The 11,530-nt window shown below is 61.1% G+C and overlaps 1 protein-coding gene across 1 annotated transcript in view; it reads right to left on the bottom strand.

Moving 5' to 3' along the window:
• Dnah17 (dynein axonemal heavy chain 17) overlaps positions 1-11,530 on the bottom strand; it is a 95,986-nt gene that overhangs the window by 15,823 nt on the left and 68,633 nt on the right. The window contains exons 56-68 of the mRNA XM_048796640.1: positions 10,976-11,209; positions 10,331-10,495; positions 9,185-9,280; positions 8,866-9,083; positions 6,901-7,108; positions 6,496-6,611; positions 4,769-4,961; positions 4,275-4,510; positions 3,593-3,715; positions 2,161-2,365; positions 1,433-1,597; positions 1,084-1,224; positions 740-910 (exon numbers count right to left, since the gene is read on the bottom strand). Coding sequence (XP_048652597.1) covers positions 740-910; positions 1,084-1,224; positions 1,433-1,597; positions 2,161-2,365; positions 3,593-3,715; positions 4,275-4,510; positions 4,769-4,961; positions 6,496-6,611; positions 6,901-7,108; positions 8,866-9,083; positions 9,185-9,280; positions 10,331-10,495; positions 10,976-11,209 — 2,271 coding nt within the window. The remainder of the gene's footprint in view (positions 1-739; positions 911-1,083; positions 1,225-1,432; positions 1,598-2,160; positions 2,366-3,592; positions 3,716-4,274; positions 4,511-4,768; positions 4,962-6,495; positions 6,612-6,900; positions 7,109-8,865; positions 9,084-9,184; positions 9,281-10,330; positions 10,496-10,975; positions 11,210-11,530) is intronic.

The following is an 11,530-nucleotide window of genomic DNA, read 5'->3' as shown; positions in this document are numbered from 1 at the left end:
GTGGGGTGTGTGGCTTGGGGAGGGGGTCACTGGGGTCATGCCCTGGGAGGGGGCATCTGCCCTGGCCCTCCCCTCTCGCTGCTTCCTCGCTGTCCTTCTACATAATGTCCTGCCTTGCTTTGGGCCCAGAGCAATGGACTCGGCCCACCGTAGACTGAGTCTCTGGAACCATGAGCCAAAGTAAACTTTTCCTCCCCTAAGTAATTTATTTATTGTAGTACCGGGGGATGGAGCCCAGGGGTGCTTAACCACTCAGCCACATCCCCATTCCTTTTTTATAATTTTATTTAGAGACGGGGGTCTTGCTAAGTTGCTGAGGCTGGCCTTGAACTCCCAATCCTCTTGCCTCAGCCTCCTGAGCTGTTGGGATTACAGGCGTGCACCACTCTCCCCTGCCTGGTTACCCTGAGTTATTCCTTTTGTTTTTTTTTTTTTTTGGTACCAGGGATTGAAGTCAGGGGCACTTGACTCCTGAGCCACATCCCCAGCCATTTTTCATATTTTATTTAGAGACAGCGTCTCACTGAGTTGCTTAGCGCCTCACTTTTTTGCTGAGGCTGACTTTGAACTCACGATCCTCCCGCCTCAGCCGCTGGGATCACAGGTGTGCACCACCGTGCCTGGCATTCCCCTCAATTATTCGTGACGGGTATTTTGGTCACCACGACTCAGAGCTAGCTCACACAGTGCCTACGGGGCCAGTCCACAGACCACACTAAGCAGCAAGGCTGGACGTTACCTGAAATGTCACTTGTGCCAGAAAAATGAGCTTGTCTCGCTCAAAGAGCCCACGGGCGGTGTACATGTAGACCGAGTAGGTGATCTCGTCCGTCAGGTTGATCACGCGCTGCTTCACCTCGTCGGCCGGGGGCGTCTTCTGGATCGCCTTCTCGAACACCACATTGAAGGCCTGGGGGGCCACAGAGGCTCGCGGAGCTGGACTCTGGCCCTCCCACCCCTGTGGTGGCCTCTGGTTTGTTCTGATTGGGGCGCTGGGGTGCAGGGACCCACACAGACCTCCCTGGGGTGCTGGCGCTGGACTGACCCTGCCCTGGCTCCCCCCTATCCCCATGGGCAGCCGACCTTGAGCGAGAACTGGTAGATGGGGTCGATCTTGTTGAGGTCATTCAGGATGAAGTAGAGCAGGGAGGCTCGCTCGGCCGCCGGGCGGTAGTTCTCTCTCGCCTCGTTGATTTTGCTTTCTGTGATTTTTGCCTCTTGAACCTCAACACCGACAGGAGGGGCTTGGATGAGACCAGCAGGTGGACAAGCCACAAGGAGCCACAAGCCACAGCAGGTGCTCCACCCTCTCCAAAGCCCCCTGCTCCCTCGGATGTCCCCATCCCCTGCAGCAGACAGCAGGGTGCTGGGCGCCCTGGTGCTCTTACCCAACCTCCCGGGTGCCCCAGGGCTGCAGGGGAGGGCTCCCTACCTTCTCCTCGATCTCGCTTGCTGTGTGTTTGGTGGTCTCCAGGTTCTCCACCAAGGCCGTGTCTCCCAGAAAGTTCCCAGACGCAGCGGAGAGCCGGGCCAGGAGGGAGTCCTCCAGCTCCTTCAGGACGATCTTGAACTCATTCTGGGATTTGGTGAGGTTGGCCTGCAGGAGGAGGAGCAGAGACCCGGCAGCCACCCAGTTAGGGCCTGGCCTCACCCCTGCCGGGCCAGGGACTGCCCCAGCCTGGCCACGGCCACTGCCCAGCAAGAGGATTGGCAGCAGGCCTGCAGGGAGGCCGATGGAAGTGGGGTCCCCTGAGTGGTGGAGGCCCAAGGCCTCCTCTTCTGGAGACCATGGGGTGGGACAGGGAGATGGGGGCAGGACACCTCTGAGCTGTGTGTGGCTACACAGAGCTGGGCAGAGGCCAGGGCAGGAGGGCAGCCCTGAGCCTCAGAGCCAGCCAGGGACAGGTGTGACGCCCACTCCTCGGGGAAGCGCTCCACTGATCGACAACTAAGTGTAGGAGCCAAGTGAGGAGATGCCGTGGTGGAAGGGTGGACGCTACTGGGCGAGAAGGCACCATCCAGTATTTTTGGGCAGCTTGGGAGAGAAGCAAAGAGACACTTGGGAACCCAGTGCCCTCAAAGCCCTGCGCCCCGCCCCCCGCCCCCAGCTCCTGGCCCATGTCTGTGCTGCTGTGTGTGACCAGCCATCGGGGCTGTTACCTTGAGCTGCTCAAGATCTGGGCGCTCTTTGGCCACCACGGCCGCCAGGAGTTGGTCCTCGAGTCCGTCCCTGGTGACGAGGAAGTTGATGAGGGTGCACTGGGCCTGCATCTCCGGCTTGTAGTGAGGGTTGAAGTACTTGGTGTGTAGGATCAGGCGGAAGTTGGGGTGATACTCCACTTCCTTGTCACCGATCTTGATGAACCTGGTGGGGAGTGGAGGCAAGGGTCTACCCAGCGATGGGGACCCAGCTCAGATGGCCTTTCATACCTGCCCGGAGTTGTGCCCGGGCCAGCTGCTGCCCGAGCGCCCCCCTCTGGTTGCTGGAAAAGTGCTGCAGCTCTGCTCGGCCTGGAACGTGGCCTTCCGGACACCTCTGTCCTTGCTCAGTGCCTTACGCACCCCTGGCTGCACACGGGGCGACCCTGAGCCTTGGCAGAAACACTCAGGCCCAGTTCAGAACACCAGTGCACCCGGCCAGCCCCCTGAGGGGCAGCGGTGCGGGAGCCCCAGGGCTGCTGACCTACTGTGGGGTGGCTCCCTCTGGCCCCGTCTTTGCTCCCCGTCTTGCTGGTGGAGCTCACTTGGCTCCCTGCCCACCTGCATCGTACCAGGCCCTTCTCAGAGCCTTAGGCCCCAGCCTGTGGACCTGCCCCCTACCTCTGAGTTCTGCCTACACCCCGGTGTCAATGGGTAGCTTCTGCCAGCCCTGACATGGCACACGTCCAGTTGAGTTACTTGTTCGATACTCTAAGGAGTAGCACCAGCTCAACGCATCAGCCGGTGAGTGGGCAGACGGAACGTGAGAGATCCACAGAACAGAATATTATTCAGCCACAAAAAGGAACGGGGTACTGAGATGTGCGACAACATGGAAGAACTTGGAAACACAGTGCCGAGGGAACAGAACCAGATCCGAAAAGAACAGCATGCATGGTTCTGTTTCCCTGGAGTGTCCACATGGGCAAATCCAGAGACAGGAAGTAGATCAGTGGTTCCTCAGGGCTTGGGAGGCAGGGGACCTGGAGAGGCGCCCTGTGGGTATGGCATCTCCTTTTAGGGCAGCAGCACTGTGGAGCTAGACAGAGGTGATGTCTGCACAAAACTGCGAGGGTATTAAAGGCCACCGCATTGCACGCTTTACTAGGTCAGATTCTCCAGAGCTCCTAAAGAGGGAAGGCATTCTCCAGGTTTGCAAAGTGCATAAGAAAAGAAAGAAGAAAACGTCACTGTTAAAGGGCCCGTCTGGAAGGGCTCTCTAGTACCTGGGGTGCAGACAGTCCCCCCTGGACGGCTGCTCTTTCCAGCCTCCCCAGGCACTGGGCCTCCTTCACACCAGGCAGCGTCTGTGCAAGCCCCTGTCCACCCAGGGCAGTCCGTGCCTCCCATGGGATGCTCCCCCCAGTTAAACCTCAGGAAGGACACAACTTACTTTCCCTTTTTAATCGTGTTCCTGCCCAACAAAGGGTCCAGCACAGGGTCCACGGTCTCTCCAATGTTCTCGATGAGCAAGGTGTCCCCTTCTGAAATGGCCTGCTCAATGATGTCCAGGTAGCTACGGGCACAGCACAGAGGCACGTCAATGCAGAGGGGCCTGTGAGGGGGCAGCTGCAGTCCCTGAGAGGTGGCCCTGGGGGAGGGGTGCCCTGGAGGCAGCCTCCTCCTCCCAGCAGCTACCTCATCCTTCCCTGGGAGGAGCTGGAGGCCGGGGAGCGGAGGGGAAGGGGCTGCTTAAGGCTGCAGGACCAACGCTGCCTGTCCCTGCCCCTCGCTGCCGAGCACATAGGAGGGTGGACAGGGCACTCGTCATCAGCCGACAGTTACAGCCACTGACTCTCATCTGGGACAGGAACATAAACCACGAGATGAGAAATGACCAGCCTGACGCCTCCTCCCCACAGAGCAGCAGTAGTGGACAAGAGGAAGGGGCCCACGGTTGTCCCTGCTGATGCTTTTCCCTGGCACTGGACACCAGGGCCTGTGTGCCTGCATCCATGAAGGTCCCCCTGTGCATGTGACAAACATGCCACACCCAGGACGTGTCTGCGGGCGCCGGGAGGGCCAGCCCACGCTGCCCGGCCGGGCTCTTGGGCTCTCGGCTCTCGGCCACACACCTCTTCTGCCCCAGGCGGATGGCTTTCAGCATGCTCCCGTATTTGGTCTTGATCCACTTGATCCCCTGAAGCTGGGCATCCACAATCAGGGGCCAGCGCTCCGTGTTGCACAGGATGGTGGCATTCTCGGTGGACATGCGGTCGCTGGGAAGGCCCTGGTTGTTCCAGGAGGCCACATCTGCGTCATCTGTCAGCAGACTCAGGGGGTCCAGGCTTTCCGTGATCGGGATGGGGACCTGTGAGGGCGGGGGAACGTGCCCTGTGACTCACTGGACAGCTCGCTGCTCCGTGGTTAGACGCTGGTCGCGCTGGGCCAGCTGGAGGAGACGGCCCCGGTGTCACCCTGAAGGAGCAGCTTGGCCCCACGGCCAGAAGTGACGTCACCATGTCGAAACCCTGAAGGGCCGAGCCTCCGCCGGGAAGTGGGGTGCAGTGTGGCTGCGTCTGCCCGGGGCCTCCCCAGTTCCCCGAGTCACGGCCGTGGCTGTGTTCACCTTCAAACTGTTTATAAAAGGGATCCAAAACTTGTCCATCAGCTCATTTCGGTATTTCTTGGTGAAGTAGCCCACGTAGGAGACGAAGGCAGAGATCAGCAGGACGTCCCCACACAGGGTGATCCCTTGGCACTTGAAGTTCTCCACTGATTCTGCCCAGCGGACATTTTCAGACGCTAATCCGCCGACCAGCCTGGAGTGGGGCATGAGCGCGGGTGGGGCAGGGCTGCCAGCCCGGCCCTCAGTGCTGTCCGTCTCCAGCCCCTCAAGCCCTCCCCGGGATCAGGGCTCCACCATGAGAACGCGTTGGAGAAGCAAAAAACGGACCCTGGGGGTGTGGTGTCCCCCGTCACCGTGCCCTGGCCTGTCTATGCTGATGCCGCCGGACCGTTTCACCCACTCTTGGTTCATGGATGGTGAAGTCTGGGCAGGGACTGTGTGGCTACAGGACCACGTGGCATTCAGAGGGCACCTGGCCCTGCGAGACGGGAGACTCAGCACATGCGTCACCTTGCAGGCCACCAGCTTGAGGACGGTCCCTGAGCCTTGATGGCGCCCTGTGTGCCTGCAGCTGTGGCCCGTGTGTTCCAAGCCAGGTTGCCTGGTTGAGCAGGCTGAGGTCTGTTGGTGCGACCTCTGGCAGCCCTCATTTCTCAGTGACCCCGAGCAGAGGTCAGTCGGACCCCACGGGGGCAGTGTCTGTACTACCCTGGGGGGCTCCCAGGTCACGCTGACTCTGGGCAGTCACTGGCCACTGGGCAGAACACAATTAAGAGCCTGGCTCTAAAGGTGACCACGGAGGCACGGGCACTCAAGCTCCCAAGCCACTCTGCCCGCCGTGGCCACTGAGAGCCCCGGGTGGTGACTGAGTGCGGCAGGCGAGGCAGGGCCCACGGGGGACACCACACGGGGGGGCTCGGGGCTCAAGGTGGACGCTTCAGATGTTGTGGGCTAAATGGCGTACGATCAGGGTTAGTGTCACATGCTTCTTTGTACTTTCCTGATGAGGCTGCTGGAGCGTTAATGTGACGGACTGGGGCCACATTTGCTTCCCAGTGGCCGCTCTGCCCTGGAGCCCCAATCCCTGAAGCTGGCTGGGCAGGGCCCTGGAAGCTGGCCCACCAGCTCCTGGGGAGAGCGGCCTGTGATGACGTCAGCCAGCCCCCCGCCCCCCGCCCCGCAGGGTCTGCTTCTGCAGATACAATCAACCTCGGATGGAAAATGTTTGGGAAAAAAATAGGGTAGGCACCGAGCACGGGCATCGTAGGCACCGAGCACGCGCAGGTAGTGTAGGCACCGAGCACGCGCAGGCTCTTTTCTTGTCACTAGTCCCTGAACATACAGCACAGTAACCACCTCTGGCTCTGGAACCCTTGGGGTGACCTAGAGAGGGCCTCAACTCTGCCGGAGGACGTGTGTAGGTTATGTGCTGCACCCGCAGACTTGGGTGTCCATGGGGAGAACCACGGAACCGTCAGTCCCCTGAGGACTGTGAGGGAGCATGCTGCCCCAGAGCGAGCCCCTGTGGACACAGTGTCCAGGCAGCTCTGCCAAAGGTCCAGTTTCCTCAAGGTTGCAGAGGGAAGGGGGGCGGCGGGCCGGCGGGCCGGCGAGCCTCCGCCAAAGTTCAGAAAGTCACAACATTTCCTCCCTCCAAGGCCTCTGAGGGCTGGTCCCTTCTGGGGGATCCAAGGGACAGGTGGGGTGTCCCTGAGAGCAGCCGTTACCTGTTAGCCAGTGAGATCACTCTGTTGGTGGCGTCAGCCTCTTGCTGACACTGGATTTTCTCCGCAGTTGCTTTCTCGAATGCTGACGTCAGGTTGCTCAAGTTGGCATTGAGTTCCTGCCAAAACAGGTGGCGAGCTCCTGGGACAGCAGGACCACCCCCGGGCAAGGGCTGGCTGGAGCCCCCCAGAGCACGCGGCCCTGGCATGCACCGGTCCCCGGGGTCCTGCTCCCAGGCCGTGCCGCCCATCTGAAGCAGGTGCGCTTCCTGCATGCTGGGGAGGGAGCCCAGGCCTGGCACACACCAGGCACCGCTTTACCCTGAGCTGCACCCCAGTCCCGAAACAGGGCCTGACGGACCGCGTGGGCAGGCGGCGTGGGGCCTCGTGGGCCCACGGGGCGCTCACCGCGATCTTGTTTTTGATCCGGGTCAGCTTATCCTGTGCCTCGGCCAGCTCCGCGTTGGCCTCCTCCAGGGCCTGCCTCTTGGGCGCCACGTCGCAGTAGACCTCGTAGAAGCGCACGATGTTGATGCACCAGGAGCACAGGCCCGCGGCCGCCGTGGACTTGGAGCGGATGAACTCGGGGTCGAAGGTGGGGTTGCCTTGGTAGGGCCTGCGGGAGCAGAGGGCGCTGGGCAGGGCTGGCCAGGACGGGCCCATGCCTGCTTCCCAACCCTGGTTCTGCAGCGTGGGGCGCCCTAGCTGTGTGGGGCGAGGGCACGGGATGGCCACAGGAGGGGGCATTGTTTTTTTTGTTGTTCCTTAGTGATTACAGAGAAAAATATGACATCGGATCTGGCCTCTGAAGTAGTTTTGGGGGTGGAGAATGGAGAGAGGTGACTTGAGTCCCATGTTCTAGATGGAAAGGAAACTAGAGTGTCTCAGGTGTCACAGAGCTGATGTCATCTTAATTCTTCAACTGCCCCCACAGGCAAGAATCCTGGGGTTCTGCGAGGACCTGCTGTGTTCACCTCATTTTTCTTTGTTTTCTTTTTTTTTTTTGGTACTGGGGATTGAACCCAGGGGTGCTTAACCACTAAGCCCCATCCCCAGTCCTCTTTATTTTTTGAGACAGGGTCTCACTAAGTTGTTGAGGCTGGCCTTGAACTTGCGATCCTCCTGCCCCAGCCTCCCAAGGGGCTGGAATTACAGGAGTGTGCCAAGCGCCTGGCTGTTTTTCCTTCTTACACTTTAAACTATTTCAGACTGACCTAAGGGTTTACAGCAGCTCAACACCATCCCTCACCAGTGGGGGTTGGGAAACACTGGGGTCCCTTGGGGTCCTGGTGGCCTCTTAGGGGGGCCCCTGGACAAGGAACATGGGGCATGGGGGGTAGAAAACCAGCCGAAGTGCTCACATAATGGGGCAACTTGTGAGCCTACTGTCTGAAATCATGGGTTTAAAGTGGGGTCCCAGGGCTGGGGCTGGGGTCAGTGGTAGAGCGTTTGCCTTGCATGTGGAAGACACTGGGTTTGATTCTCAGCACAACATGAAAATAAATAAAATATTTATAATTCTAAAATATTATAAATAAATAAGTAAAGTAGGGTCCCCAGGTCCTTGCGCCACCTGAGGGAGGCCACTGAGCCTGTGGGGGCCTCCCTCCTGACATGGCCTCAATAGAGGACAGTGGAAGGAAAGAGAGACACAGGCACAGCCCCTGCAAGTGACCACTCATGTGCACGTGCACCTGTGTGCACGTTAGGCAGGTGTGTGTGTGCTCACACACTCTGAATTTGTGTGTGCATGAGTGTGTGTGTGCACATGTGTGCATGGGTAATAGGCTTCTCTGGCAGGGACGGGCCTCTGTGGGGCCTGGCAGCCAGTCCCAGGGTCAGGCTGGGCCCCGGAGTTTCCTGCTGAGAGCTCATCAGCCATGTGCTTTGGCCCCGGAGCTGAATGGGGAGGGAGCTGCCTCCATCTGCCCCCATCTGCCCCAGCTTCCTCAGGCGAGGGAGACAGGGTGGTGGGGTTCCCAAGGAGCCTGGGCCACGCTACCCCCCAGGATCCCTAACCCTCAGGGGTGGCCCCATCTGCCCAGAGGTCACCTGAGTCTTTGGGTTCTCCCCGCTCAGCTCACCCCAAGACCCCACCCCCAGATAAGCACATGCCTAGGGGCTGCTGTGCTAGGGCTAGTCTGTCCCCAGGGGGCTGGTCTGGGTCGGGGGCTGGTCTCCCAGGAAGTGGTCTCCCAGGAGCTCATCTCCCTCTCAGGGGCTGGTCTGTCCCCCAGGGGCTGGTCTGTCCCCCAGAGGCTGGGCCTCCCTCCCAGGGGCTGGTCTCCGAGGGGCCGCCCCTGGGGGATGGCTTCAGCAGGGAGACTGCAGGCGTCCCGAGGTGAGGAGGAGCTGCAGGGGTCTGGGACTGACTTAAACGCCTTCAGGCAGGCCTCGGGGATGTGCTCCTTGTCGAACTTCTTGAGGGAGTCCAGGAACGTGTCCACTTTGCCCATCATGATCTTCGCTGCCTTCCAGCTCTTGTCCTTGGGGATCTTGCCTCCGGGTGCCGTCAGAATCATGACGGCAGCCGTGACGTTGACCACAGCGTCCGGGGGGGACCCAAAGGACTTCAGCTCTGTCAGGTTGTTCTGCAGAGGACAGATGGGCACGGGCCTCGCCACCCAGCTCGGGGGCCAAGGTGTCTCCTGCGGGTCCCTCACCCCCGCTGCCTTTCCGCTTCCTCCGATACCTTGTTCAGGGTGTCCAGGGCCTCCTGTGCGGCCAGCAGGGCTGGCTCCGCCTTCGCCAGGTCCGTCTCACAAGCCTTCTGTTTCTCGGTGACATTCTAGGAAAAAATCAGTGGGGGTCCTACAGGGTCTGCTCCCGCAGGGGGACCAACCCTGCCTGGCTTGGAGGTCTCGGGACCACAGTGTGATCCCCCAGGACGGCCCCCTCGGAAAGTAGGGCCTCCTCGTTCAGGCCTGAGTTTGTTCACGTGCCTGTGTGTGCGCGTGTGCGTGTGTGTCTGCATTTGATCTCTGGGTCAGCCGGGACCCTCTGACCTTCAGATGCCCACTAGAGACCAGAGGAGCTGGGAGAGAAGAGGCTGTGAGGTCTGTGTCCTGTCCTGATCTCAACTAGGCCACCTGCTAGTTTGCGACCTTGGGCAGGGGACTGGCCACCCCGAAGCCTCAGTTTCCTGTCTGCCTAATAGGCGTGTGGTTGAGCTATTGACATGAGAAAGGGGCCGAGCTCCTGGCTGCCCTGCCTGGCCTCCTCCCAGCCGGGGAAGCAGCCTGTCCTCCAGGGTGGACCTGCCGAGGGAGCAGCCTCTGCCACGTGGAGGGAGTGGCCGCTGCTGGAAGACTACTGGAAACCCCTGCCCAGACCCGACCCTGACGACACAAAGGCGTGTGGGGAGGGCCACAAGCCACAGTGCAGGACCCCGGGGCCATGAGGGTCTCTGCTGGAGACACCTCGAGCCATAGAGTGGTCTTTGCCTCAGCTGCTGCCAGGCCAGGGACGCCCCAGGCTCCGGGGGTCTTTTCCACATCTTCAAGGAGCAGCAGGTCTGAGTACCAGGCTCCAGGGGCGTCTTCTGCATCTTGTCCAAGTGCAGAAGGGACGCCACCCGGGAGAGCTGGCTGGGGCCGGTGGCCTCCGTCTCTCTCAGGCCCCTGGCGATGCCACCTCAGGGGCCTGGCCTGGCTTCGAGGATCTCAGCTGTGGGGCAGGCGTGTCTCTAAAAGCCCTCCTCTGGGCCAGCTGCCCCTGGCAGAGCTGCCCCCTGCTGTCCCCTGCACGGGAAGCTCTTTCCTTGGCCGGGTCTCAAGGCTTTCCGCGTCTGTGGTGCGGTCTGGCCCCCAGGAGCCCCCCGCTGCCCTGCGGCGCCCACCTTGTTGATGATCTCCACCTTGACCTCCTCCTGGTCCGCGATGGCTTTCTCTTTGCTGACCTTCTCCGTCTCCACGCCGACCACCTGGATCAGCTTGTCTGCGTTCTCGTTCTTCAGCTTGAGCTCAGCCTCCTGAACCGCCAGCGTGGCCTTCAAGTCGTCCACCTGGGGAAGGAGAGACCGGGGCCGGCGAGCTGGGGCTGGGCCCACACGCTGCCCTGCACGGGTGGGCACGGGCGGCAGCCACGGGGCCTGCACAGCAGTGGGTTGGGGGCTTCCGCCTCCCAGGGACTCGGGGGAAGTCTCAGTGCACCAGTCATGCCCGCGGTGTCACAGGTGTCACAGGTGTCACCGGCGTCACCGGCATCACAGGCGTGAGGCACCCCTGCTTCTCAGGCACAGCCGAGGCGACTGGGGAAAAAGGTCCCCTAGGTCATGGTGTGGAGGGGCCGTGGGCGAAGGGCCCGGGTGCATTTTCCCTGGTCATGCTGGCCTTGAGATCCAGCCTCCTGGGCCGCAGGGTGGGCAGCACTGTGTGGGCCAGGCGCCCACCGCGAGACCCTGCAGCCCGGGCTCTCTGCTGGACCACACGTCTGTCCCTGGTCTCGGTCCCGCAGCACTTGGCCTGTGTGGCCCGCTGCCCACCTGAGAGGCTGTGCTCTGCAGCTTCCTGAGGCCACTCTCCAGCCGCTCCATCTTGGCCACCAGCTCCAGCCTCTTCCTGGCCAGCAGGTCCTGGTAGAGCTTGATGTGCTCCAGGAAGGTTTTGGGCGTGGTGTAGTTGTAGCGCCTCTCGGTCGCCAGGTACACCTTGGACATCTCGTTGACCGTGGTGTGCACGTAGGACATGAAGAGGCTGATGGAGGTCTTCACCTCCCGCTGTGGGGAGGAGGGGACAGGCTGGCACCCCCCCGGGCCCCCATCCACATGTCCCCACTCCTGCTGGGGTCCCTAGCCTGGCTCTGAGGGCCCAGGGAAGAGGGACAGCTGCTGGCCACGGCAGATCAGCCGGGTGGGGCTTCCTGAACTCAGCCTGGGCCGTGGACAAGATGCACCAAGTCCCCTCTCAGCCATCAGAAGAGACTCAGGGGAGCAAGACCCCCACCCAGGGCCACTGCCCTAGAAACGGCCCCAGCAAGACTACTTTTAACTGTGGTCAATTTGGAAACGATCTCCTCAACAAAGGCTCCCTCAGCCCCC

Source organism: Marmota marmota, unplaced genomic scaffold, assembly GCF_001458135.2.
Source record: "Marmota marmota marmota unplaced genomic scaffold, marMar, whole genome shotgun sequence".
Classification (NCBI taxonomy): Eukaryota; Metazoa; Chordata; class Mammalia; order Rodentia; family Sciuridae; genus Marmota; species Marmota marmota.
This window is presented reverse-complemented; position numbering and strand designations above follow the sequence as displayed.